We start from the raw sequence: 22,717 nt of genomic DNA on the forward strand, positions 1-22,717 counted from the left end.
GAGACCTCCTATAGACCACGGCCGGGCGCGGGGCAGGCGGTGAAAGACGAAAGAACCCGGAAAGACACACCAAAAGCGGCCCGCTTTCCCTGCCGCGGCAGCAGCGACCTGACGCCGTCACGCCTGCCGCGCGCGCGCGTCGGCACACCGGGACAGTCTCTCTGTCCGCAGCAAACGAAACGGAACGGGGATGGGAACGGAACGGAAAGGTCAACCCGCGCGCGGGGTGGACCGCGGACGATAAACAAGAGGAGAGGCGCCTTTCCTCATTTCCGGCTCGCTCGCTCTCCATCCCTCTTCACACCCACCTCGCCTCCAGTTCCGCCCCTCCCTCTTCGCGTGCGTGCGTGCCCAGGGAAGGAACCAGACGGGGAACGCGTGAGCGCCGGGCAGCTGGATCGATTCCTCTCCCCAGTTCGTGGCGCAGGCGGGAGGCGGAAGGAGCTCCGGAGCCCGGATCGGGAGGTTGGGACTCGGCGTTACCGCTGCTGATGTGAGTTTTTCTCGTGGTGTTTCGGCTTGATTTGATTGATGCGTTGGTTTTGCGAGTGTCGGGGTGAGTTTTCCGGGGCGTTCCCTGTCCGGATCAAGAGGCTTGTCTGTCCGGATGCGGTACTAAACGAATCCTGGTATTTTAGGGAAACTTTGCCCGAAATCGTCCGTGCTAGCATTTCTGTGCCCTCGTCGGTTAAATTGGTCCGTCGGAAGAACCTGCTGTAGATCTTACTGTACGTATGCATCTCTTCTGAGCTTACCTCGTCTGCGGATGTTTTTCCACAGATCCCCTTTCTGCTCTCGGAACGCTCAATCCGGCCCGAAACGCCTCCTTTCCTCCCACTTCCGTCCATGAAACGCCTTCTCTTTTCTCCAAGTTTTCCGTGGGCTAAAGCGGTGCGACGGTGGAGATATCTTTCTCCAAATGTCGCCGCATGCCGCCCCAGTGTCTGGTGTGGTGTGAGTTTTTCCTTGAGCGGCGGGCGACTTTGAACATGTCCGTCATGGTCGCAGCCGCACTCGAGATCGTTCTGGGTACTACTACCCAGTGGTTCTGCTTACTATTCTCGGAGACTACTAAGTATGGCTCCTTTAGCTTTTCGCAGAGATGGTGATCTATTTGCGGCGAGCTTATACCGGAATTAGCATACTTTCCTGCGTCTGATCCATGCTACCTCACACGCTTTCTCACAAAGATTCTTTTCCTCCCTCTCGCAGGCACAGATCGACCATGGCTTCTGCATAGACACACCTCAAAGCAGCAGTAACCCTCACGCTTTTCGCGATCTGTACTCACTATTCCATAAGTGGAACAGTTCGACAACCTGTCGGTGGCCTCAGCCGATACATATACACGCAACTCCCCAGCCCAAAAGCTCCCCCGTCAGACCACACCCAGCAATCCATCCCAGATGTCGTTCCGCAGCATCGTCCGCGACGTCAGGGACGGCTTCGGGAGCCTGTCGCGGCGGAGCTTCGAGGCGACCATCTCGGGCCTCTCCGGCCTCGCCGGCGGCGGCGGGGGCCACAGGGGGAGGTCCCGGAGCACGGTGCACGAGCTCCGGGACGGGGTCGACATTGTGGTCCAGGAGAGCAGCTGGGCCAGCCTCCCTCCGGAGCTGCTCCGGGACGTCGTCCGCAGGCTCGAGGCCAGCGAGAGCACCTGGCCCTCGCGCAGGCACGTCGTGTCCTGCGCGGCTGTTTGCAAGGCGTGGAGGGAGATGTGCGCGGAGATCGTCACCAGCCCCGAGTTCTGCGGGAAGCTCACCTTCCCGGTTTCCCTAAAGCAGGTAAAGCAAAACTTAAGTTGAACACTATCGAGATAGCAACATCTTGGAGTGGTAGTAGTTGCCTGATTATCCTCATACCGCATTTGGAATGACACCTGTTTTCTTTCTCCACAGCCTGGCCCCCGAGATGGAATGATTCAGTGTTTTATAAAGCGGGATAAATCAAAGTCTACCTATCATCTCTACTTGTGCCTCAGCAATGGTATGTTATAGTAGCTTCTTTCATCTGTACACGTATTGCTTTTCTTGGAATGTGTTAGCATCATCAGATAACAGCCTAGCATGAAAGCTTCGTTTTGTCCTCGGTTTTGTTCTCTTGCACTCGTACTTTGGTGAAATCACATAGTTAGGTTGCAGATGTAATTTATTCTCCGTAAAATGATCATTCGATATGCAAAATTTGATTTCACCCAGCCTGACCAAGTAGTTTGGTCTATTTCTGATTTTTATATTATGTTGTTCTGAATCAGCGGTACTTATGGAGAATGGCAAATTCCTCTTGTCTGCTAAAAGGAACCGCAAGACAACTTGCACAGAATATGTTATCTCAATGGATGCTGACAACATCTCAAGATCAAGCAGCACCTATATTGGGAAACTAAGGTAGTATTTACTCACGTATCCACTACACGTTTTCTTCCGGTCTCAATGTGGTGAAAGCTAACCTTGTTTTTCTTCTTTCATTTCCAGGTCAAACTTCCTTGGTACAAAGTTTATAGTCTATGACACACAGCCCCCTTATAATGGGGCTGTAGTTCCTTCCGTTGGAAGGAGTAGCCGGAGATTCAACTCCAAGAAAGTCTCTCCCAAGGTGCCATCTGGTAGTTACAACATAGCTCAGGTGACTTATGAGCTGAATGTTCTTGGCACGAGGGGCCCTAGGCGGATGAATTGCATCATGCAGTCCATACCTGCCTCCTCAGTTGAGCCTGGTGGTATAGTCCCTGGGCAGCCTGACCAGATTATGCCCCGAGCTTTGGAGGAGTCGTTTCGCAGCATGACCTCCTTCTCCAAGTCATCTATCATGGACCGGTCCATGGATTTCAGTAGTTCCCGTGATTTCAGCAGCGCCCGCTTTTCTGACATTGGCGGAGGCGCCATAATGGGTGGCGAAGACGGACAAAATAAGGAGAGGCCACTAGTGCTTCGCAACAAGGTTCCGAGGTGGCACGAGCAGCTGCAATGCTGGTGTCTCAACTTCCGTGGCCGTGTGACCATTGCCTCCGTGAAGAACTTCCAGCTGATTGCGGCGCCAAGCCAGCCCCCAGCAGGGGCTCCAACTCCGTCGCAGCCTGCTCCAGCAGAGCAGGACAAGATTATTCTGCAGTTCGGCAAGGTGTCCAAAGATATGTTCACCATGGACTACCGCTACCCGCTCTCGGCGTTCCAGGCATTCGCCATCTGCTTGAGTAGCTTCGACACCAAGCTGGCCTGTGAATAAATCGTCGACCCGATGCAAGCAAGCATAACTGCAGTGGAGGGAAAAAGTAGATGCGTTTTTCCTCCTAGGATTCTAGATCATGGGTGCCCTTTTATTTCCACCTTGTTGGTTGTAATTCTGCTTTATCTGTAGCTTTTGGAACTGGACTCGTTAGCACGTGATATTTCAACCACATCGTAGCATGATGGTTTCCTTTGAAGCTAAGTTTCATGATGTGCTTCGGGATTTAACTTTAACCCTATGCCCGTGATTGTTTCAAAGCATTTCATGATACCGATGTCTGGTAGAAGAACAGAAAAAGGCCAGTGCGTGTGTGTCATTGTTTTACAACTGTTGCACATGTGTGCTTGCTTATTCTGTAAGATGAGAATCATATGTGTCTCACATGATGAAGCCTTCTCCTCGGCCTCTGCCATTTTAGTATGGTTGGTCAGGAGCATTATATATGATCATTGCATCATTTGAAAGTGTCAGCTCCTTGCTTGCCTAATAGGGGAATCATTGCACATGTACCTGCCTGCCTACTTTTTCTCATCTCCAGAATAAATGAACTTTTGAGTGTTCCATGATCCCTCCTTGAAGATTTGGCGCACTTTTCAGCATGGAGGAAGAGGACACATTTTTTCCTGTAGAGATGAAGATGGGTAGTAGTACAGCGAGGAGAAGGAATAAAGTGGCAAAAGGCCCATGATGAGTGTGACTGGATGGGAGGAATAATTCTTTTGTGCAGATCTGTCTTGTTCATGTATGTATGTGACCGAGCTGGAATGCATAACTGACAGTGAAATGAATCCACCATCTTTCTTAACAGAAAAATCATATACAGAGCTGGCTGCATGGAGAGCATGTTTGGGTGGAGGAAATAATTGAATATATCTGGTGCACGGTAATCATTCTCTCAAGGCAATATGAAACTTTCATGGCTCCCTGGGCGTGTGACAGAGTGCACAACTGCACGAGAGTGACATTATCTCGATGATTATTAGGTGTGCGCTTCGCATTGGGCATCCCGAGTGGCCTCAGCACTACACATAACAATGGCGATGAAATCAGGCGGTTGAGGGATTTAAGCCTTTGGGCGTGAGCATTACATATTCATCGCCTTCGACGGGGCTGCATAGTTGCAATCGTGCGGCGAGATGTTGATTGGCATTTTTTCGGATCAGGAAACGGTATAAAAATCTCTCAGCTGCCGGTGGGTGGAATGCATAGGCGCAAGCATCACTTCACTGTAATTCAGGTGGGGAATTTTCCGATGGATCAAATCGTGAACGGCATCATGGATGGGATGGAATGAGACGTCGTTGCGCGATCCCACATTCCCACTACAAGAAGCGTATGGATATCTCTTTGTAGTAATAGTAGTAGGGATAACAATGATGGTTGGGCAATGTGTCGTCGATTCTTGGTGCCGGGATGTGGAGATCTGATTCTCCGTCTTCTGCATCGTGGCCGTCCTGTAAGGGCCACTTTTTTTCGGCTTTTTCGGGGGCTTTTGGAAAAATCTTCTCTCAGAAGTTCAAACCCAAAATTTGTTTTGAGGGAAACCACACAACTTCGTTGTGAGCTTTATTAATAATCAACAAGAGTTACATCATCCATGACAGTGTTCAAAAGAAAACTAGGGGCTCATCATGGAAGCAAATTTGGTGCACATGAGCACCAATGCTCTCAGTTTTTAAAAAATTTAAAAATTGTATTTCTACGTTCCAAAAAATTATCACATTTATTCCATGAATACATACACATGTTTTGAATATTCATGCAAAGTTTTGGTAGAAATTGTATTGTATTTTGAGCTATAGAAAAAAAACAAGAGGTAGATATTAATCAAAAATTTATCTTTTTTGTATATCTTAAAATAAAATTTTCTTCAAAATTTCTACCGTACCTTCAGAATGTCAGCAATGGTATGTTATACGTATGCGGTGGTTTATCTGGAGAGGGGCGCTTGTTCAATTTAGTCAATGATGGTTAGGTCTTCCGCGTCTCCCAGGCGGTGGCGGCGGAAAAGATTTTCCTGCTCCAATCTCCGGCGTCTGTGCTAGGCCCATTTCCTTCCGTTTGCCGCTTTGGCGGTAGGAGGGAGGGGGACCCCATTTTTTGCATGGTACTTATAGCTAGGAGTTCTCTGGCATGGCGCGTCGTTGGGGTGGTGGGAGCGGCGCCCGGATAAATAAATCCACCTCAACTCTTCTCCCACACCGGCGTTGTCCTTCATGGCGGCGTCTCGGAGTTGGTGGCACTGTGTGCTTGCCGATCTTTCAGATCAGTGGCTTTTAGGGTTCATGGATGGTGTCGGCGAAGCGGTGGCTACGACTCCATCAGATGGTTTTTTCCTCCTGCTCTGTCCCCGTTGCTGCGCCGTTGTCTCCGGCGCCAAGGTGGAGCAGAGAGGATTCGCCCAGGAGTATGTGCAGACGGTGGTCTGGACTGGTGACAGCTAGAAGATGGTGCACCTTGTGGTGGGTTCGTGGTTGAAGGCTGATGGTTCTGGTTCCCTACTCCGACATCGTCGTGTGTGGGTGCAAGTGCTGAAGTTCGATGGCGTGTCCAGGGACATGTTGCCCTGGTCTGATTCTTTCAAGACAATGGTTTGTCCTATGGCAAACTACATTGGAGGTCCGAAAAGCTGATGATCAGCGATGGAGCCGCGTCGAGCTCAGGTGAAGAGGTGATCTGTCCATTTTTTCCTTGGTGGTTGCTACGGTGGTGCTGAAGCAGATGGATAGGCGTTGGTGTCACATATGTTTATCCTATCTTTCCAGATCTGTAAGATCGGTGTATACGTACTTTGTATCTCATCTTTTATTTATCAATGAGAATCATATTACCATGTAAAAAAGAATTAGTCAATGATCTAAAAAAAAATTAGTCCAAAAATAGGCAAACGAGTGAAAACCCATATAGCAAACGACCTACAAAAACTAAAGGCCGGCTTGTGCATTTAGCCCATAGTTCGATCAACAATGCCGGCCTGTTAGCCCTTACAGTTCAACTACCGGCCAGGAAGCTTATGCGCCGCGTTGTTTCGGCCCTATTTTTTTGGCTTCACGCATCAAAAGAGAAACCGGAGCAATGGCTCACAGAAAGGGAAGACAGCCAGAAATCACGGTTTTCTGCGGAGGGCTTTGGGTTTCTCCGCCCACCGCCGGGATGGCTCAGATCTGCTCGCTCGCTCGCCGACGGAATCGGGTCCTCCGCTTTAACGGGGAGTTCTCAACCCATGCCCCTTCTCCTACGGCTATTTTCGTCATCGGTTCGTTCGGTCTGATCGATCTCGGTGTAGATTTGGTTTCTCTGTTTGATGCTTCCATCCGATCGATCTCGGTGTAGGTTTGGTTTCTCAGTTTGTTTGTTCCATTTGTAGCGTGCTGTATGTTCTCTTGTTTGCCCGTGGCCCGATGACGATTTCCATGAAATCCCTCATCCATGGATGGGTAGATTGATAGTTCGGCTCAGATTTGAGCTCGAAAATGGGGCCTGCCCTTGCATCTGCGAGGATGGAGCTCCTGAAATGGCTAATGCAGCGCCGGCTTCTCTGTTCTGGGCGCTGAGGCATGTGTGCTGGGGGATCGGATGTACATGTACTCCCTCCGTTCCATAACAAAACTTGCCTCTGGGCGCTGCGGCATTTGAGCATCTCTAACAGACCCCTCTGACAGATCCGCCACAACTGTGGTCGTCCGTCCCCGTCGCCATCGCCATCTCCTCTTCTACTGATCCGCCAGTACACGTCCCAGTGCCAGCTTTGAAACCCGCTGCATTAGCCTGAGATGAAACTGAAATCTGAGGGCCATATTGTTACACAAACTTTTCTGATATTCCCATTGGACTGTTCTCTTCTGTTTTGGCTCATTGCAAACACCGCCAGCGTGCACATTGTGTTTTTATGGTTTGCTACTGTCATGTGGTGCCTCACAGTGCGTGTGGGAGATTCTGCAGGGTTTACTTTGGGGGTATGCATTTCTGCCTCTCTTATTTCGCTGTCATGGTCTCTTCGCTAAGATCTAGGCTAGTGTTTGAAGAAATGGCGTGGGCTTGATGAATCATTGATGAATAGAGCAATCAATCGGTGGCACAAAATTTGCTCACATCCATTTCTCATGTCATAAGATATGATGGCATAACAACACGCTTTGATGGTTAGTTTGTGTACATCTTCGGATCATCCTTCATGCATTTATATTCTCTATTTTTCCCTCGTTGTTGTTTCATGTCGTGAATCATGAACCTTTCATTTGCCATTCTCGAATGCAGATTAGTTCTTTTGTAGTAAATGTTGCATCCTAACCATTTAGTGATCAAATGGCTTGTATATGTGTTTTCCTTTCTGTTATCGTTTTGTTTTTCCCTGGCCTCTTTGCTAAACTTCATATTACAGCTTGCCCCAGTCAAGACCCCCGAGTGTGTGGCTTGCAATAAATATCTTATAGTAACTGTGATGGTTCATTTTGTTTTGCATGGAGGATAGTCAATAGAAGTATTGGCTTCTATCATGTATTTGCCCAATGATGAAAATGGAAATGTAGAGATGGCACATGGACATGATCTTCTCCTCGTCCTCCTACCCCAACCCTAACCCCAACATCTCTCTCTCTCTCTCTCTCTCTCTCTCTCTCTCTCTCTCTCTCTCTCTCTCTCTCTCTAAGCATGTGCACTTGTGCATGCAGAAGCAACAGCAGCAGCAGGACAACCATTGTACACGCCCTTATGGGTGAATGGAAGATCGTTTCCTGTGTCATCAATGAATGCTACATCTATGATACCTGAGGGCATGATGCTTTCCTTTCATACCTTACAGACATTACCAATGAACTTATTATTGATTGATTTATTTTCATCTTCATCTTCCAGGATGTGAACCCATCACTTGCTTCCCCGTCTTATTTTCAGTTTCATCTGCCAATGAACTTATTGTTTCTCTGGTTTCATCTGGTTATAATTAGGTTTGCTCTGTTGATTTGTTCATACGTTTCCAGTACCTTTTCTGTTTGTTGGTTTGCTTTGGTTATTTGAGTACCTTTTTTTTCACTTGCTGGGCGCTGGCCTTGATGGAGTATATGTTTGGTATTTGGCCTGACGTTTATTATGAGAGATCACCAATTGTAAATCAGCCTGCATTTGTATTCCAACCCCCAAGTTGTCGGCTGGTATCTGTTTACTAGGGTGAATCTTTTCCCTTGTCCGGATGTGATTATGACCAAACCCCATGCATGCATGGATAGATACATAGATTCGCTCATATTTTAGCTTGAAATAGGGCAGGCCCTTGCATTTGCAAGGCTGAAGCTCCTGAAATGGCTAATGAAGTGATGACTTATCTTTTCTACGCGCTGAGATATGCGTGACTAGGAATCGGAGGCGCTGAGGTATGTGCCATTGACAGATGGGCCTGCACATGCGGCAGGTTGATCTTTTTTTTCCTTCTTCCCAGCTCACATGTCACCGCCACAGCTGTGGTCGTCACCATCATCGTCGTCTCTACTCATTTGATGAGGAATTTTTTCCATTTGCCATTCTTGAATGCAGGTTAGATCTTTTGTAGGAAATGTGTCAGGCTAAGCATTTAGTGATCAAATGTCTTCGAGCATATGTTTTCCTGTTCTGTTATCAGCATGGTTTTTGAGTCGTTGTATAGTCGCCGACTCTTTTTCCAAAAATCACGGCGACTCGCGACTATACAGCGACTTTGGTCGACCATACACTGAGTCGCTGCCTTGGCGTCTCACTTTTGAGTCGCGACTCAAAAATCATGGTTATCAGTTATTTTTTTCTACGCCTCTTTGCGAAACTTCATGATATTTGTGGCTTGTCGAGAATTTCTATTTTTAGTATATTGTGACGGTTCATTTTGTTTTGGATGGTGGATAGTCAATAGAAGTATTATGGCTTCTATAATATTGCCCAATGATGAAACCTGAAAAATGTAGAGATGGCATGTGGACATGATCTTCTACTCGTTGTCCCCCCCCCCCCCCCCCCCTCTCTCTCTCTCTGCACACATGCGCACTTGTGCATGTAGCACGGCAACAGCAGCAACAACAGTTCAACCATTGTACATGCCCTTATGGACAAGTGGAAGATCATTTCTCGTGCCACCAGTGACTGCTACATCTATGAAACCTGAGGGCATGATGCTTCTTTTTCATAACTTACACAAATTACCAGTGTACTTTCATTGGGTTTTATTTTCAGTTAGATATTCCATGACTGTTGGTTTGATGTGAACCCTTCATTTGCATATGTTCAGATTTTGCATCATTGTCGCTTCACTGCTTTCTTGATTTTCCACTTTCAAGTACCTTTTCTGTTGCTTCATGTTGCTTTGATTATTTGAGTTCCTTGTTTCACTTGCTGGGCACTAGCCTCAGTGGAGTAAAAGCTTTGGTGTTTAGCCTGATGGTTATTATGAGAGATTTCCATTGTCTTGCATTTGAGTTCCAATCTCCAAGTGGCAACCCTCTAATAGGAGGAAGCTTTTGAAGTGGCCGAAGTACTGCTGGTTTCTCTCTGTGATGTGTTATAGTTGTTTATAGTTGTATAATGTTTATGTTTTGTGTGTCAAATTTCTCCATGGTGTCCTTATACAATTTCTGTACCCCAGATTGTGGTGTTGCTGTTTCCCTTTCTGTTAGTTGATCAGGTATTTTTTTTGTTGGCCTTCATGTTCTTGGCGCTGAAGCACAGAAATGAAAATGACAGACAGGTCTGCTCATGTGGCAGGTCCATATCTCCCTGCTTCAGCTTTGACTCTTTTTTGTTCTTCCTATTCTTTCCATCTCACCTGCCACCGCCGCGGTTGCCATTGCTATGGTTATACTATTGAGCACACTTTGGGGATCACACACTGCCATATAGAACCAATCAATATAAGGATAATTTTCTTACGTTTGCATCATTTATTTATTTTTGTTACTATTGTTGTTGTGACATGTGCCATATGAAACATAAAAAACTTCCCATTTGCCGTTTCCTCTACCTGATTCACGTGTCACCGCCACAGCTGCGGTTGTAGTCATTGTCAATGCCATTGCCCAGTCGTCTCTAGTGATCCACCAATACACGCCCAATGCCAGCTTTGCAGCCCGTTATGTTAGCTTTTGATGAAACTGAAATCTGAGGGCCATACTTTTCAGTATTTTTCATTGGAATCAAACTCTCTTGTAGTAAAAGTGGTATGCTAGGCTATTATTATCAAATGTCTTGTATCTATTTAATTTTTCTGTTCTGTTACATTTTATTTTTTCCTGCGTCCCTTTGTGAAACCTCATATTACATCTTGCCCTGTTTAAGATCCTCATTGCGGTGTAGCTTGCATTAAATTTTTATTTTAACTATGGTTCATTCTGTTTTGGATGGTGGTGGGTTGTCATAGTAGTATTGTCTTCTATAGTGTACTGCCCAATGATGAAAACTGAAAATGCAGAGATGGTGTACGTGTGTGGGTGCATGCGAGTGTGCAGCAGTTTTTAGAAGCAGATCAACCATTGCACATGTTCTTATGGACAAACAGAACATCATTTTGGTGTGCCATCAGTAAATGCTAGATCTATGACACCTGAGGTCATATGTTGCTTCCTTTCCATACCAATATAACTTACTGCTAAAATTTTCATTGACATCTTCCAAGATCTGACTCTGTTGGTTTGATTGGAAAACTTTGTTTGCATTGCTGTCTCTTATGTCCAGATGTTGCATCACACTCGCAGTCTCGCTTTGCTTCTTCAGTTTTTCCCGTTTGCTGTGGTATCATCTGGTCACCGTTTAGATTTGTTTGTTAATTTGTTCATTGCATTTCCTCTACCTTCATTGTTTGGCTCTCCGCTTTGCTTTGGTTATTTGAGTACCTTGTTTCACTTGCTGGGTGCTGGCCCCTCAAGAGAATAAAACCTTGGATGCTTGGCCTGAAAAATATTACTGGGGTATAAGAGATCAACGTTGTAAATCAGCTTGCATTTGAGTTCCAATCTCCAAGTGATAACCCTTTACTGGGGTGAAGCTTTTGAAGTGTCTGAAGCATTGCTGGTTTCTCCCTTTGATGTTTGTTAGTGGTTTTTAGTTGTATACTGTTTATGGTTTGTGTTTCAAAGTTTGATCTCCTGATACCGGTTCTATACCGTGGATTGTGCTGTTGTTGTTTCCCTTCCTTTTACCTGATGTAGGTACAAATTGGCCCTCTTATTGTACAATATTTTCTCTTATTGCTTGGATTTTCTGTTGGCCCGATGATGATTAATGGATGGAAAAATACTGACCTAGATTGAGCTCAAATGGCGCTCCCTTTCCATTGGCAAGGTCTAAGCACACTCCGTGGATGAGATAAAAATGACCGGTGGGCCTGCTCATTTGGTAGGTCCATCTCTCTCTCTGCTTCTGCTCTGCCTTTCTTTCTACTTCCTACTACTTCCATCTCACTTGTCACTGCCACTATAATGCTTGTCGTTACCATATGGTTCTACTATTCAATTTTCTCTATCGATCCATTCGAGACACGCTCTAGTGCCAGCATTGAAGACTGCTGCATTAGCATGTGTTGAAATTTATCACACCATTTTGAAATGATCGCAGATAACACCTTTTGCATGGGCACACGGTCAAACCGTTAGTATCTGCATCGTGGCATATTTTCGTTTAAATGCACAATGGTGATAAACATCCCTATGTGGAGGTGATGGTGCATTCATGCAGGCTATGTTTCCTTGCTCCCATTTACCTCGATGAATTCTTGTTGGACAGAGTGATTGATTCGTGACACTTGGTCACTCACAACCCTTCCTCATGTGTAATGTTATCAGTCCCTCTATTCGTACTATCACAGCTCTTTGTCTCTCTTCTGGGTGCTGGCAGATCTCCTATGGCTGCTGTTTGTGATCAGACGTGTTGGATCCTTGTTTGCATATTATACATCTTTTTTGTGTGAATGGGCATATTTTTGATTGCTGCACAACATTTCGTCTTCACTGAATCAGTATTTATGGTTTCTTCTTGGTTAGTTGCTGCTAGCTGTTACTATTGCATATTTGCTTTTAAAAAAATTGTCTACATTTTTGTAACTGGTGAGCTCACACTTTTGTTCACCTTGCCCAGTGCATCTGGCCGTTATGAATGTTTCTGTACTGATGATGATATTGGAATCTTTTTCGTCGTAGGGATCTTGTCCATCTTGCTATTGTTGTTGGTGTTCTGGGGCCCTTGGCTCTAGTTTCTTCAGTATATACATTTGTTCATTGTTTATCTTTTTACATTGAAAATTGAACTCTTGACGATTTATTACAATTTTAATAGTGACCTATCTGCCACTTGTATCTCATGGGGTTAACAAAGTTGTAGAGGTGCCTTTGAGTATCTGTGAGATAAGATGTTTTAGCAGAACTTAATTTTGTAAAGTTACTAGAAGAAAATCTACTCTGCTGTTGGATTGATCTACTACTACACTGTTGGAGTATCAAATTTGCATTGGAGGTCTTACCAGAATAGTAGAACTCCACTGTCGGATTAATCTTCAATCAACGGATATGGTACTGTAGAACATGAAACTCTTTGTATGATTATCCTTCTATGTATTTCTGTGCTCTTTATGGTAAAATTTAAATTTTGCCCATTTACATTTGCACCAGTTATGCATTTTTGTTCTGTCAAGTGTCAACGGAAGTCAGACTAGTGAAGAGTGAAGACAGCCAAGGAACTTCAAAATGACACGCCAGTAGTGTTTTAATAAAGCATAGTATTTAGATAGAAAGCTTTAAAAATAGTTTGGTACCAAACATATCCTTAGCTGTTTCTGCCATATGCTCGTTCTCTCCCCAGCCTAGTTCTAGACTTTCGACTTGAGTTGGTCCGTAACATCCAAGATCAGTATTATGGTATTTGACATAATCAAGCAGTTGTTTGGAACCTTGGAGTGCTGTTGCTCGACACTACTGGTGTGTCATTGATTTCTAGAGTTTATCAAATCGCAGTAACATCCCCCCCCCCCCCCCCCCCCCCCCGCTCTCTGCCTGCTACAGTAGCCTTGAGGGGTTCTCCTCATTGATCGGGTTGTCGATGGCGCCGCGGATTAGCTGGCCGGATTAGCTGGCCGAAGTAGGCTTAGGTTGGGCGCTGGAGTAGTCTAGGGCTAGATCTTTAGTTTTTCTGTTGGGTTTCGGGCCTCTGCCGGCGTTTGGGCGGTCTGCCCATACGGAAGGCGGATGCTCTAGATCTTGACCCCAGATCCATGACGTTTCTAGGGATGCTGCTGCTCGTGCTGGCGGGGGAAGCGGCATCACCGTCTTCTTCAATAAATCGGTGGCTGCTGAATCCCTTCTTCCTAGACTCGGCGAGCTCTTGGCCGGCCATGGTGGCGAGGGCGAGCGAAGTCCATCTGCAGCTAGGTTCCCTCGTTCTTCCCCCATGGCCGGCCGTGGTGGCGAGGAGGTGCGTGAGGAGAGTGGGCCGATTTCGGATCTCGGAGTGGGTGCAAGCTTCTCTGGCTGTCGCAGCTCCTGCTCGAGCAGCTCCTTGGAGCCGTCAGTCCTGCTCTGCCACGGTGGCGGTGAGGACATCGACGATTCTGTGGTTGCTCTGGAGGATCTGCAGGGTGCTATGGATCGATGATCCTTTGTGCGGAACACACAACGTCCATGTTTGATGTTGTGATCTATGGCTGATATGGCGGCCCGAGCTCAACCTCCATTGTGGAGTGGGAGTCCTCTCTCTCTTCTACGACGGAGGCTCGACGACGTCTGACGACCAAGTGGTTTCTTCCCCGGTGGCTCGACGACGGCCGCTGCTAGAAGATTTGCGCCGGTAGGGAGCCTTGAGCTTCTTGCTCTCGTTCCTCGGTGTCGGCGGTGACGCCTGGAGGACACCGGCGGATGGTGGCGGAGGCACCATGATCCCTGATTGCGTTCTTGGTCATCTTTGTAGGGTGTTATTTGTAAAGTGTGAGCCCCTTTTTTCAAAAGGTTCTTTGTGCGAGTGATGCGTAAGGGGCTTTCTGTAAAATCTTGTACCTGCCACTTTAATGGATAATTTTCTGGGGTCTTCTAGACTCCTCCCTCGGTTCAAAAAAAAAAATCGCAGTACACTCTCTGATGACAGTTCTGGTTTGCCACATCGCTCTATTTCAGAGGGAAAAAAATGGTATGCTATCGCTCTGATTGCCTGACTGTTCCACCCACAGGTTTTCTGGCGTGAGGTGCCCGGTGAATTTAGGCGAAAAATAGGCTAAGGAGTGACAACACATATAGCAAGCGGCCAACAAAACCTGAAGGCCTGTCTGTACTTTTATCTCTGTTCCGGCAAAAAAAATGGAAAGAAGTCCAAATAACCCCCCTAACTATGGGGTTTGGGACAGAGAGCCCCCATAAGTATAAAATGGGGCATTTAACCCCTCTAACTATCCAAAACCAGCCAATTGACCCCCCTGCACAGCGAGAGCAGTTTAGCTAGGCAGTATCGCTGACATGGACAGTGTTTTGAGCCACCCTGGCGCTTATTGGTCACAATGGGCACGCTGCTAGATCCCTTGTATCACTGTATTGTATATACTGTACTAGTATAGCAGGGAGTGCGTCTGCCTGGTGGCCACGTGCCTTAGCAAAGGAATCACCAAGAAGCTGCGCATTGAGGCCATGGTGTCCATCTCGGCGTGCGGAGCGCTCATGACGCCAGTGGTGGAGATAACCCGGGCAGATGTGTAAGAGGAACCAAAGAAAAATCGAACAGAAGCCACGGCACTGCGTTCTCTTGACAAAGGCGTCGTAGAGACAGGGGATCTAGACGATGCAGCCCTGCTCAGGTTTACTCGCGGACAGGGACCTCGCCGTAAAATTGGCCGCATCGGGCTCACACTCACGTCGTCATCGTCGGTTCAGGCTGCGGCCGTGGCGTGGCCGCCGCTATGCTCGCTTCCGCGGGGCACAAGGTTGTTGTCGTTGACAAGGGAGACTATACACCGGCACCGGCGTCGGCGGCGGCTCGGCAGTGAACTGGTCGGGCGCCAGCATCCGCACGCCACGGGACATCCTGCAGGAGAGTTCGCGCGAGCACGGGTCCCGGTGTTCCCGGGCACGAGACGCTCGGGCTGCCTATTGACGTCGGTACTCAAAACTTGTCGGAGGGACGGAGGGGCGCCACTGCAGGAGCTGCTTAATTCCTCGGGTGCCCGACGGGCGACAATCGCTGGCTCGCCCACGCCGTCCAACACGGCGCGGTGATCCTGGCCGGCTGCAAGGCCGAGCACTTCATACTCGAGAGCAGCAGCGACAAGAACGGGCGGAGCAAGAAGTGCGTCGGCCTAGTGACGACCTGCGTGAGCAACGACATCAATAAGAAGCTGTGCACCATCATCGTGACGCTGGCGCTTTTGTTCGGCACCTTCGCCTCGCTGGTGTTGTGGGAGTCCGGCCGCAACGGAGCGATGCCGGTGCACTGCGCTCGCGTTCGCGCTGGTCAACGACCGCACCGCGAGGACCATGGACGGCGAGGGCCGCGTGCACTTCACTCCAAGCCGCGACGACACCGGAGGAGCTCCGCAAGTGCCTGCACCGCGCGCTGCACATCCTGGTGACCACCGGTGCACATCACAGCGACGTACTGCGGCGCAAGCTGACCGTCCCAGGGGTCCGATGCATGCCGGGGGCATGTACGTCTGCGACGATGGCCTCCTTCCTACTGCCGTCGGTGTCAACCCGATGATCACGACCTTTAAGCGCCAGGGTGGCTCAAACCACTGTCCACCTCAGCGATACTGCCTAGCTAAACTGCTCTCGCTGTGCGGGGGGTCAATTAGCTGGTTTTGGATAGTTAGGGGGGTTAAGTGCCCCATTTTATACTTAGGGGTGTTCTCTGTCCTAAACCCCATAGTTAGGAGTAGGGATGTAAACGGATCGGATCGGATCGGATATTGCTCTTACCATATCTTTTACCATATTTTTGTAACGGATTCGGATCGGAGCGGATAATTGTCGGATGCGGATTCGGATGCGGATTATATCGGATTACGGATATGGAGCGGATTCGGATCGGACTCGGATCGGAAGCGGATTATTAAGAAAATATACACATAAAAAATAAAAGTATGTTTTTTTATGTAAAATACGTTTGTAATTATAGACTATAGTTAAATGTACACACATATTCGTACAACAAAGCAAATTGCGTCCTAATAGCATACATATTTTGGCTGATGAACTAACTATATTGTCTAAATATTTAGGGTTGGGCTAATTTTCTCGGATTATCCTCTTTGTGAACCTCGGATAATCCGCAAAAAATGGCGGATAATCCTTATCCGTCGGATAGTATCAATACCATATCCTCTACCGTATCCGCCGGATATCCTCTTGATCACTATCCGCATCCGTATCCATATCCGGCGAATTTCTAAAAATGCATACCATATCCTCAAAAACGGATACGGATGCGGATTCGGAGCGGAAATTATCCGTACCATTTACATCCCTAGTTAGGAGGTTATTTGGACTTCTTTCAAAAAAATGCAGCCCTATCAGCCCAACAAAACCACTACCGGCCAGTCAGCCCGTGAGGAAGCTAATGCGCCGCGTTGCTTCGGCCCAGTTGAGAGTCGCGTGGCTGGACGCATCAAAAGGAGGAAGCGGAGTAATGGCGCACACAAAGGAAAGACAGAAGGACAGGGAGGAAATCACGGGTGGGGGTGGAGCGAGGGTTTTTCCCACTGTCGCTGCGGCGGAGAGCACGAGGGCTTTGGGTTTCACGGCCCTCCGCCGGGATGGCAGATCTGCTCGCTCGCCGCCGGAATCGGGTCCTCCGCTTCAACGGGAAGTTCTTCACCTCATACCCCGTCTCCTACGGCTATTTGCCTCATCGATTCTTTCGGTTTTCGGTGGTATGATGCTTCGATCTGATCGATCTCGGTGTAGATTTGGTTTCTCAGTTTCTTCGGTCCATTGTAGCGTGCTACCTGTTCTCTTGTTGGATGGATTTGCCCGTGGCCCGATGATGATTAGTAATGAAATCCCTCATCCATGCATGGATTGTTAGATCGATAGTTCGGCTCAGATCTGAGCTCGAAAATGGGGCCGGCCCTTGCATTTGCGAGGCTGGAGCTCCTGAAATGGCTAATGCAGCGCTGGGTTCTCTGTTCTGGGCGCTGAGGCATGTGTGCTGGTGGATCGGATGTACTCCCTCCGTTCCATATTACTAGCCTCTGGGCGCTAAGGCATTTGAGCATCTCCAGCAGATCCCTGTGACAGATGGGCCTGCCCGTACGGCAGGTCGATCTACTCTTCTTCTTCTTCTTCCTGGTTCACATGTCACGGCCACAACTGTGGTGGTCGCCTCGTCGTCGTCGCCGCCTCGCCTACCGATCTACCAGTACACACCCCAGTGCCAGCTTTGAAACCCGCTGCATTAGCCTGAGATGAAACCGAAATCTGAGGGCCACATTGTAACACAACTTTTTTTTTATATTCCCGTTGGAACGTTCTCTTCTTTGTCGGAGATGGTGCATGGTTTAGTTTGGGGGTATGCATTTCTGCCTCTCTTGTTTAACTGCTTTGTTGTCTTCGCTAAAGTCTAGGCTAGCGTTCTAAGAAATGGTGTGGGCTTTATGGATCATTGATCAATAGAGCAATCAATCGGTGGCTCAAAATTTGCTCACATCCCTTTCTCATGTTATGATGGCATGAGATCATGCTTTGTCAGGTAGTTCGTGTTCATGAGGATAGTTTTTCATAAATTTATGTTCTCTATTTCCTCCCTCATTGTTCTTTCATGTCGTGGATCATTAACTTTTAATTTGCCATTCTTGAATGCAGGTTAGTTCTTTTGTAGTAAATGTGCCATGCTAAGAATTTACAGTGATCAAATGGCTCATATATGTTTTTCATTTCTCTTATCATTTTGTTTTTACCATGCCTTTTAACGAAACTTCATATTGAATCTTGGCCCAATTAAGATCCGACTGTGGACCTGTGGCTTGCACTAAATATTTATTTTGGTTAAACCGTGATGGTTCATTTTGCTTTGCATGGAGGATAGTCAATAGAACTATTGGCTTCTATCATGTATTTGCCCAATGATGAAAACCAGAAACATAGAGATGGCTGGAGGCATCAAAAGGAGGAAGCGGAGTAATGGCGCACAGAGAGGAAAGACAGACAGACAGGGAGAAATCACGGGCGGGGGTGGAGCGAGGGTTTTTCCCACTGTCGCTGCTGCGGAGAGCACGAGGGCTTTGGGTTTCTCGGCCCGCCGCCGGGATGGCTCCGATCTGCTCGCTCGCCGCCGGCATCCGCTCCTCCGCTTGAGACCACATCATGCCCCGTCTCCTACGGCTATTTGCCTCATCGATTCTTTCGATTTTCCGGTGGTATGATGTTTTGATCTGATGGATCTCGGTGTAGATTTGATTTCTGAGTTTATATCCTGTCCATTGTAGCGTGCTACCTGTTCTCTTGTTGGATAGATTTGCCCGTGGCCCGATGATGATTAGTAATGAAATCCCTCATCCATGCATGGATTGTTAGATCGATAGTTCGGCTCAGATCTGAGCTCGAAAATGGGGCCGGCCCTTGCATTTGCGAGGCTGGAGCTCCTGAAATGGCTAATGCAGCGCTGGCTTCTCTGTTCTGGGCGCTGAGGCATGTGTGCTGGTTGATCGGATGTACTCCCTCCGTTCCATATTACTTGCCTCTGGGCGCTAAGGCATTTGAGCATCTCCAGCAGAGCCCTCTGACAGATGGGCCTGCCCGTACGGCAGGTCGATCTACTCTTCTTCTTCTTCTTCTTCTTCTTCCTGGTTCACATGTCACGGCTTGGTCGTCGCCTCGTCGTCGTCGCCGCCTCGCCTACCGATCTACCAGTACACACCCCAGTGCCAGCTTTGAAACCCGCTGCATTAGCCTGAGATGAAACCGAAATCTGAGGGCCACATTGTAACACAATTTTTTTTTATATTCCCGTTGGAACGTTCTCTTCTGTGTCGGAGTCGAGATGGTGCATGGTTTAGTTTGGGGTATGCATTTCTGCCTCTCTTGTTTAACTGTTTTGGTGTCTTCTCTAAGGTCTAGGCTACCGTTCTAAGAGATGGTGTGGGCTTTATGGATCATTGTTTAATAGAGCAGTCAATCAGTGGCACAAAATTTGCTCACATCCCTTTCTCATGTTATGATGGCATGAGATCATGTTTTGACAGGTAGTTCGTGTTCATGAGGATAATTTTTCATAAATTTATGTTCTCTATTTCCTCCCTCATTGTTCTTTCATGTCGTGGATTATTAACTTTTAATTTGCCATTCTTGAATGCAGGTTAGTTCTTTTGTAGTAAATGTGCCATGCTAAGAATTTACAGTGATCAAATGGCTCATATATGTTTTTCATTTCTCTTATCATTTTGTTTTTACCATGCCTTTTAACGAAACTTCATATTGAATCTTGGCCCAATTAAGATCCGACTGTGGACCTGTGGCTTGCACTAAATATTTATTTTGGTTAAACCGTGATGGTTCATTTTGCTTTGCATGGAGGATAGTCAATAGAACTATTGGCTTCTATCATGTATTTGCCCAATGATGAAAACCAGAAACATAGAGATGGCTGGAGGCATCAAAAGGAGGAAGCGGAGTAATGGCGCACAGAGAGGAAAGACAGACAGACAGGGAGAAATCACGGGCGGGGGTGGAGCGAGGGTTTTTCCCACTGTCGCTGCTGCGGAGAGCACGAGGGCTTTGGGTTTCTCGGCCCGCCGCCGGGATGGCTCCGATCTGCTCGCTCGCCGCCGGCATCCGCTCCTCCGCTTGAGACCACATCATGCCCCGTCTCCTACGGCTATTTGCCTCATCGATTCTTTCGATTTTCCGGTGGTATGATGTTTTGATCTGATGGATCTCGGTGTAGATTTGATTTCTGAGTTTATATCCTGTCCATTGTAGCGTGCTACCTGTTCTCTTGTTGGATAGATTTGCCCGTGGCCCGATGATGATTAGTAATGAAATCCCTCATCCATGCATGGATTGTTAGATCGATAGTTCGGCTCAGATCTGAGCTCGAAAATGGGGCCGGCCCTTGCATTTGCGAGGCTGGAGCTCCTGAAATGGCTAATGCAGCGCTGGCTTCTCTGTTCTGGGCGCTGAGGCATGTGTGCTGGTTGATCGGATGTACTCCCTCCGTTCCATATTACTTGCCTCTGGGCGCTAAGGCATTTGAGCATCTCCAGCAGAGCCCTCTGACAGATGGGCCTGCCCGTACGGCAGGTCGATCTACTCTTCTTCTTCTTCTTCTTCTTCCTGGTTCACATGTCACGGCTTGGTCGTCGCCTCGTCGTCGTCGCCGCCTCGCCTACCGATCTACCAGTACACACCCCAGTGCCAGCTTTGAAACCCGCTGCATTAGCCTGAGATGAAACCGAAATCTGAGGGCCACATTGTAACACAATTTTTTATATTCCCGTTGGAACGTTCTCTTCTGTGTCGGAGTCGAGATGGTGCATGGTTTAGTTTGGGGTATGCATTTCTGCCTCTCTTGTTTAACTGTTTTGGTGTCTTCTCTAAGGTCTAGGCTACCGTTCTAAGAGATGGTGTGGGCTTTATGGATCATTGTTTAATAGAGCAGTCAATCAGTGGCACAAAATTTGCTCACATCCCTTTCTCATGTTATGATGGCATGAGATCATGTTTTGACAGGTAGTTCGTGTTCATGAGGATAATTTTTCATAAATTTATGTTCTCTATTTCCTCCCTCATTGTTCTTTCATGTCGTGGATTATTAACTTTTAATTTGCCATTCTTGAATGCAGGTTAGTTCTTTTGTAGTAAATGTGCCATGCTAAGAATTTACAGTGATCAAATGGCTCATATATGTTTTTCATTTCTCTTATCATTTTGTTTTTACCATGCCTTTTAACGAAACTTCATATTGAATCTTGGCCCAATTAAGATCCGACTGTGGACCTGTGGCTTGCACTAAATATTTATTTTGGTTAAACCGTGATGGTTCATTTTGCTTTGCATGGAGGATAGTCAATAGAACTATTGGCTTCTATCATGTATTTGCCCAATGATGAAAACCAGAAACATAGAGATGGCTGGAGGCATCAAAAGGAGGAAGCGGAGTAATGGCGCACAGAGAGGAAAGACAGACAGACAGGGAGAAATCACGGGCGGGGGTGGAGCGAGGGTTTTTCCCACTGTCGCTGCTGCGGAGAGCACGAGGGCTTTGGGTTTCTCGGCCCGCCGCCGGGATGGCTCCGATCTGCTCGCTCGCCGCCGGCATCCGCTCCTCCGCTTGAGACCACATCATGCCCCGTCTCCTACGGCTATTTGCCTCATCGATTCTTTCGATTTTCCGGTGGTATGATGTTTTGATCTGATGGATCTCGGTGTAGATTTGATTTCTGAGTTTATATCCTGTCCATTGTAGCGTGCTACCTGTTCTCTTGTTGGATAGATTTGCCCGTGGCCCGATGATGATTAGTAATGAAATCCCTCATCCATGCATGGATTGTTAGATCGATAGTTCGGCTCAGATCTGAGCTCGAAAATGGGGCCGGCCCTTGCATTTGCGAGGCTGGAGCTCCTGAAATGGCTAATGCAGCGCTGGCTTCTCTGTTCTGGGCGCTGAGGCATGTGTGCTGGTTGATCGGATGTACTCCCTCCGTTCCATATTACTTGCCTCTGGGCGCTAAGGCATTTGAGCATCTCCAGCAGAGCCCTCTGACAGATGGGCCTGCCCGTACGGCAGGTCGATCTACTCTTCTTCTTCTTCTTCTTCTTCCTGGTTCACATGTCACGGCTTGGTCGTCGCCTCGTCGTCGTCGCCGCCTCGCCTACCGATCTACCAGTACACACCCCAGTGCCAGCTTTGAAACCCGCTGCATTAGCCTGAGATGAAACCGAAATCTGAGGGCCACATTGTAACACAATTTTTTTTTATATTCCCGTTGGAACGTTCTCTTCTGTGTCGGAGTCGAGATGGTGCATGGTTTAGTTTGGGGTATGCATTTCTGCCTCTCTTGTTTAACTGTTTTGGTGTCTTCTCTAAGGTCTAGGCTACCGTTCTAAGAGATGGTGTGGGCTTTATGGATCATTGTTTAATAGAGCAGTCAATCAGTGGCACAAAATTTGCTCACATCCCTTTCTCATGTTATGATGGCATGAGATCATGTTTTGACAGGTAGTTCGTGTTCATGAGGATAATTTTTCATAAATTTATGTTCTCTATTTCCTCCCTCATTGTTCTTTCATGTCGTGGATTATTAACTTTTAATTTGCCATTCTTGAATGCAGGTTAGTTCTTTTGTAGTAAATGTGCCATGCTAAGAATTTACAGTGATCAAATGGCTCATATATGTTTTTCATTTCTCTTATCATTTTGTTTTTACCATGCCTTTTAACGAAACTTCATATTGAATCTTGGCCCAATTAAGATCCGACTGTGGACCTGTGGCTTGCACTAAATATTTATTTTGGTTAAACCGTGATGGTTCATTTTGCTTTGCATGGAGGATAGTCAATAGAACTATTGG

General features: G+C 47.3%; 1 protein-coding gene across 1 annotated transcript; it reads left to right on the plus strand.

Moving 5' to 3' along the window:
- The first annotated feature begins 268 nt into the window (after window positions 1–268).
- Window positions 269–3,424, plus strand: LOC127323555 (tubby-like F-box protein 8). Its single transcript, XM_051351675.1, has 5 exons — window positions 269–493; window positions 1,213–1,784; window positions 1,899–1,986; window positions 2,255–2,387; window positions 2,475–3,424. The coding sequence occupies exons 2-5, from the start codon at window positions 1,407–1,409 to the stop codon at window positions 3,223–3,225; spliced, it is 1,350 nt and encodes a 449-aa protein (XP_051207635.1). The 5' UTR covers window positions 269–493; window positions 1,213–1,406; the 3' UTR covers window positions 3,226–3,424.
- The last annotated feature ends 19,293 nt before the right edge of the window (window positions 3,425–22,717 follow it).

Source organism: Lolium perenne, chromosome 1, assembly GCF_019359855.2.
Source record: "Lolium perenne isolate Kyuss_39 chromosome 1, Kyuss_2.0, whole genome shotgun sequence".
Taxonomy (NCBI): domain Eukaryota; kingdom Viridiplantae; phylum Streptophyta; class Magnoliopsida; order Poales; family Poaceae; genus Lolium; species Lolium perenne.

What these genes read in the sequence shown, in the direction of transcription:
- LOC127323555 (XM_051351675.1), top strand. Translation starts at nt 1,407, where the DNA reads ATGTCGTTCCGCAGCATCGTCCGCGACGTCAGGGACGGCTTCGGGAGC. An exon ending in CTACTTGTGCCTCAGCAATG is followed by an intron (nt 1,987 to 2,254) that starts GTATGTTATAGT and finishes GTTCTGAATCAG; the next exon opens with CGGTACTTATGGAGAATGGC. An exon ending in ACCTATATTGGGAAACTAAG is followed by an intron (nt 2,388 to 2,474) that starts GTAGTATTTACT and finishes TTTCATTTCCAG; the next exon opens with GTCAAACTTCCTTGGTACAA.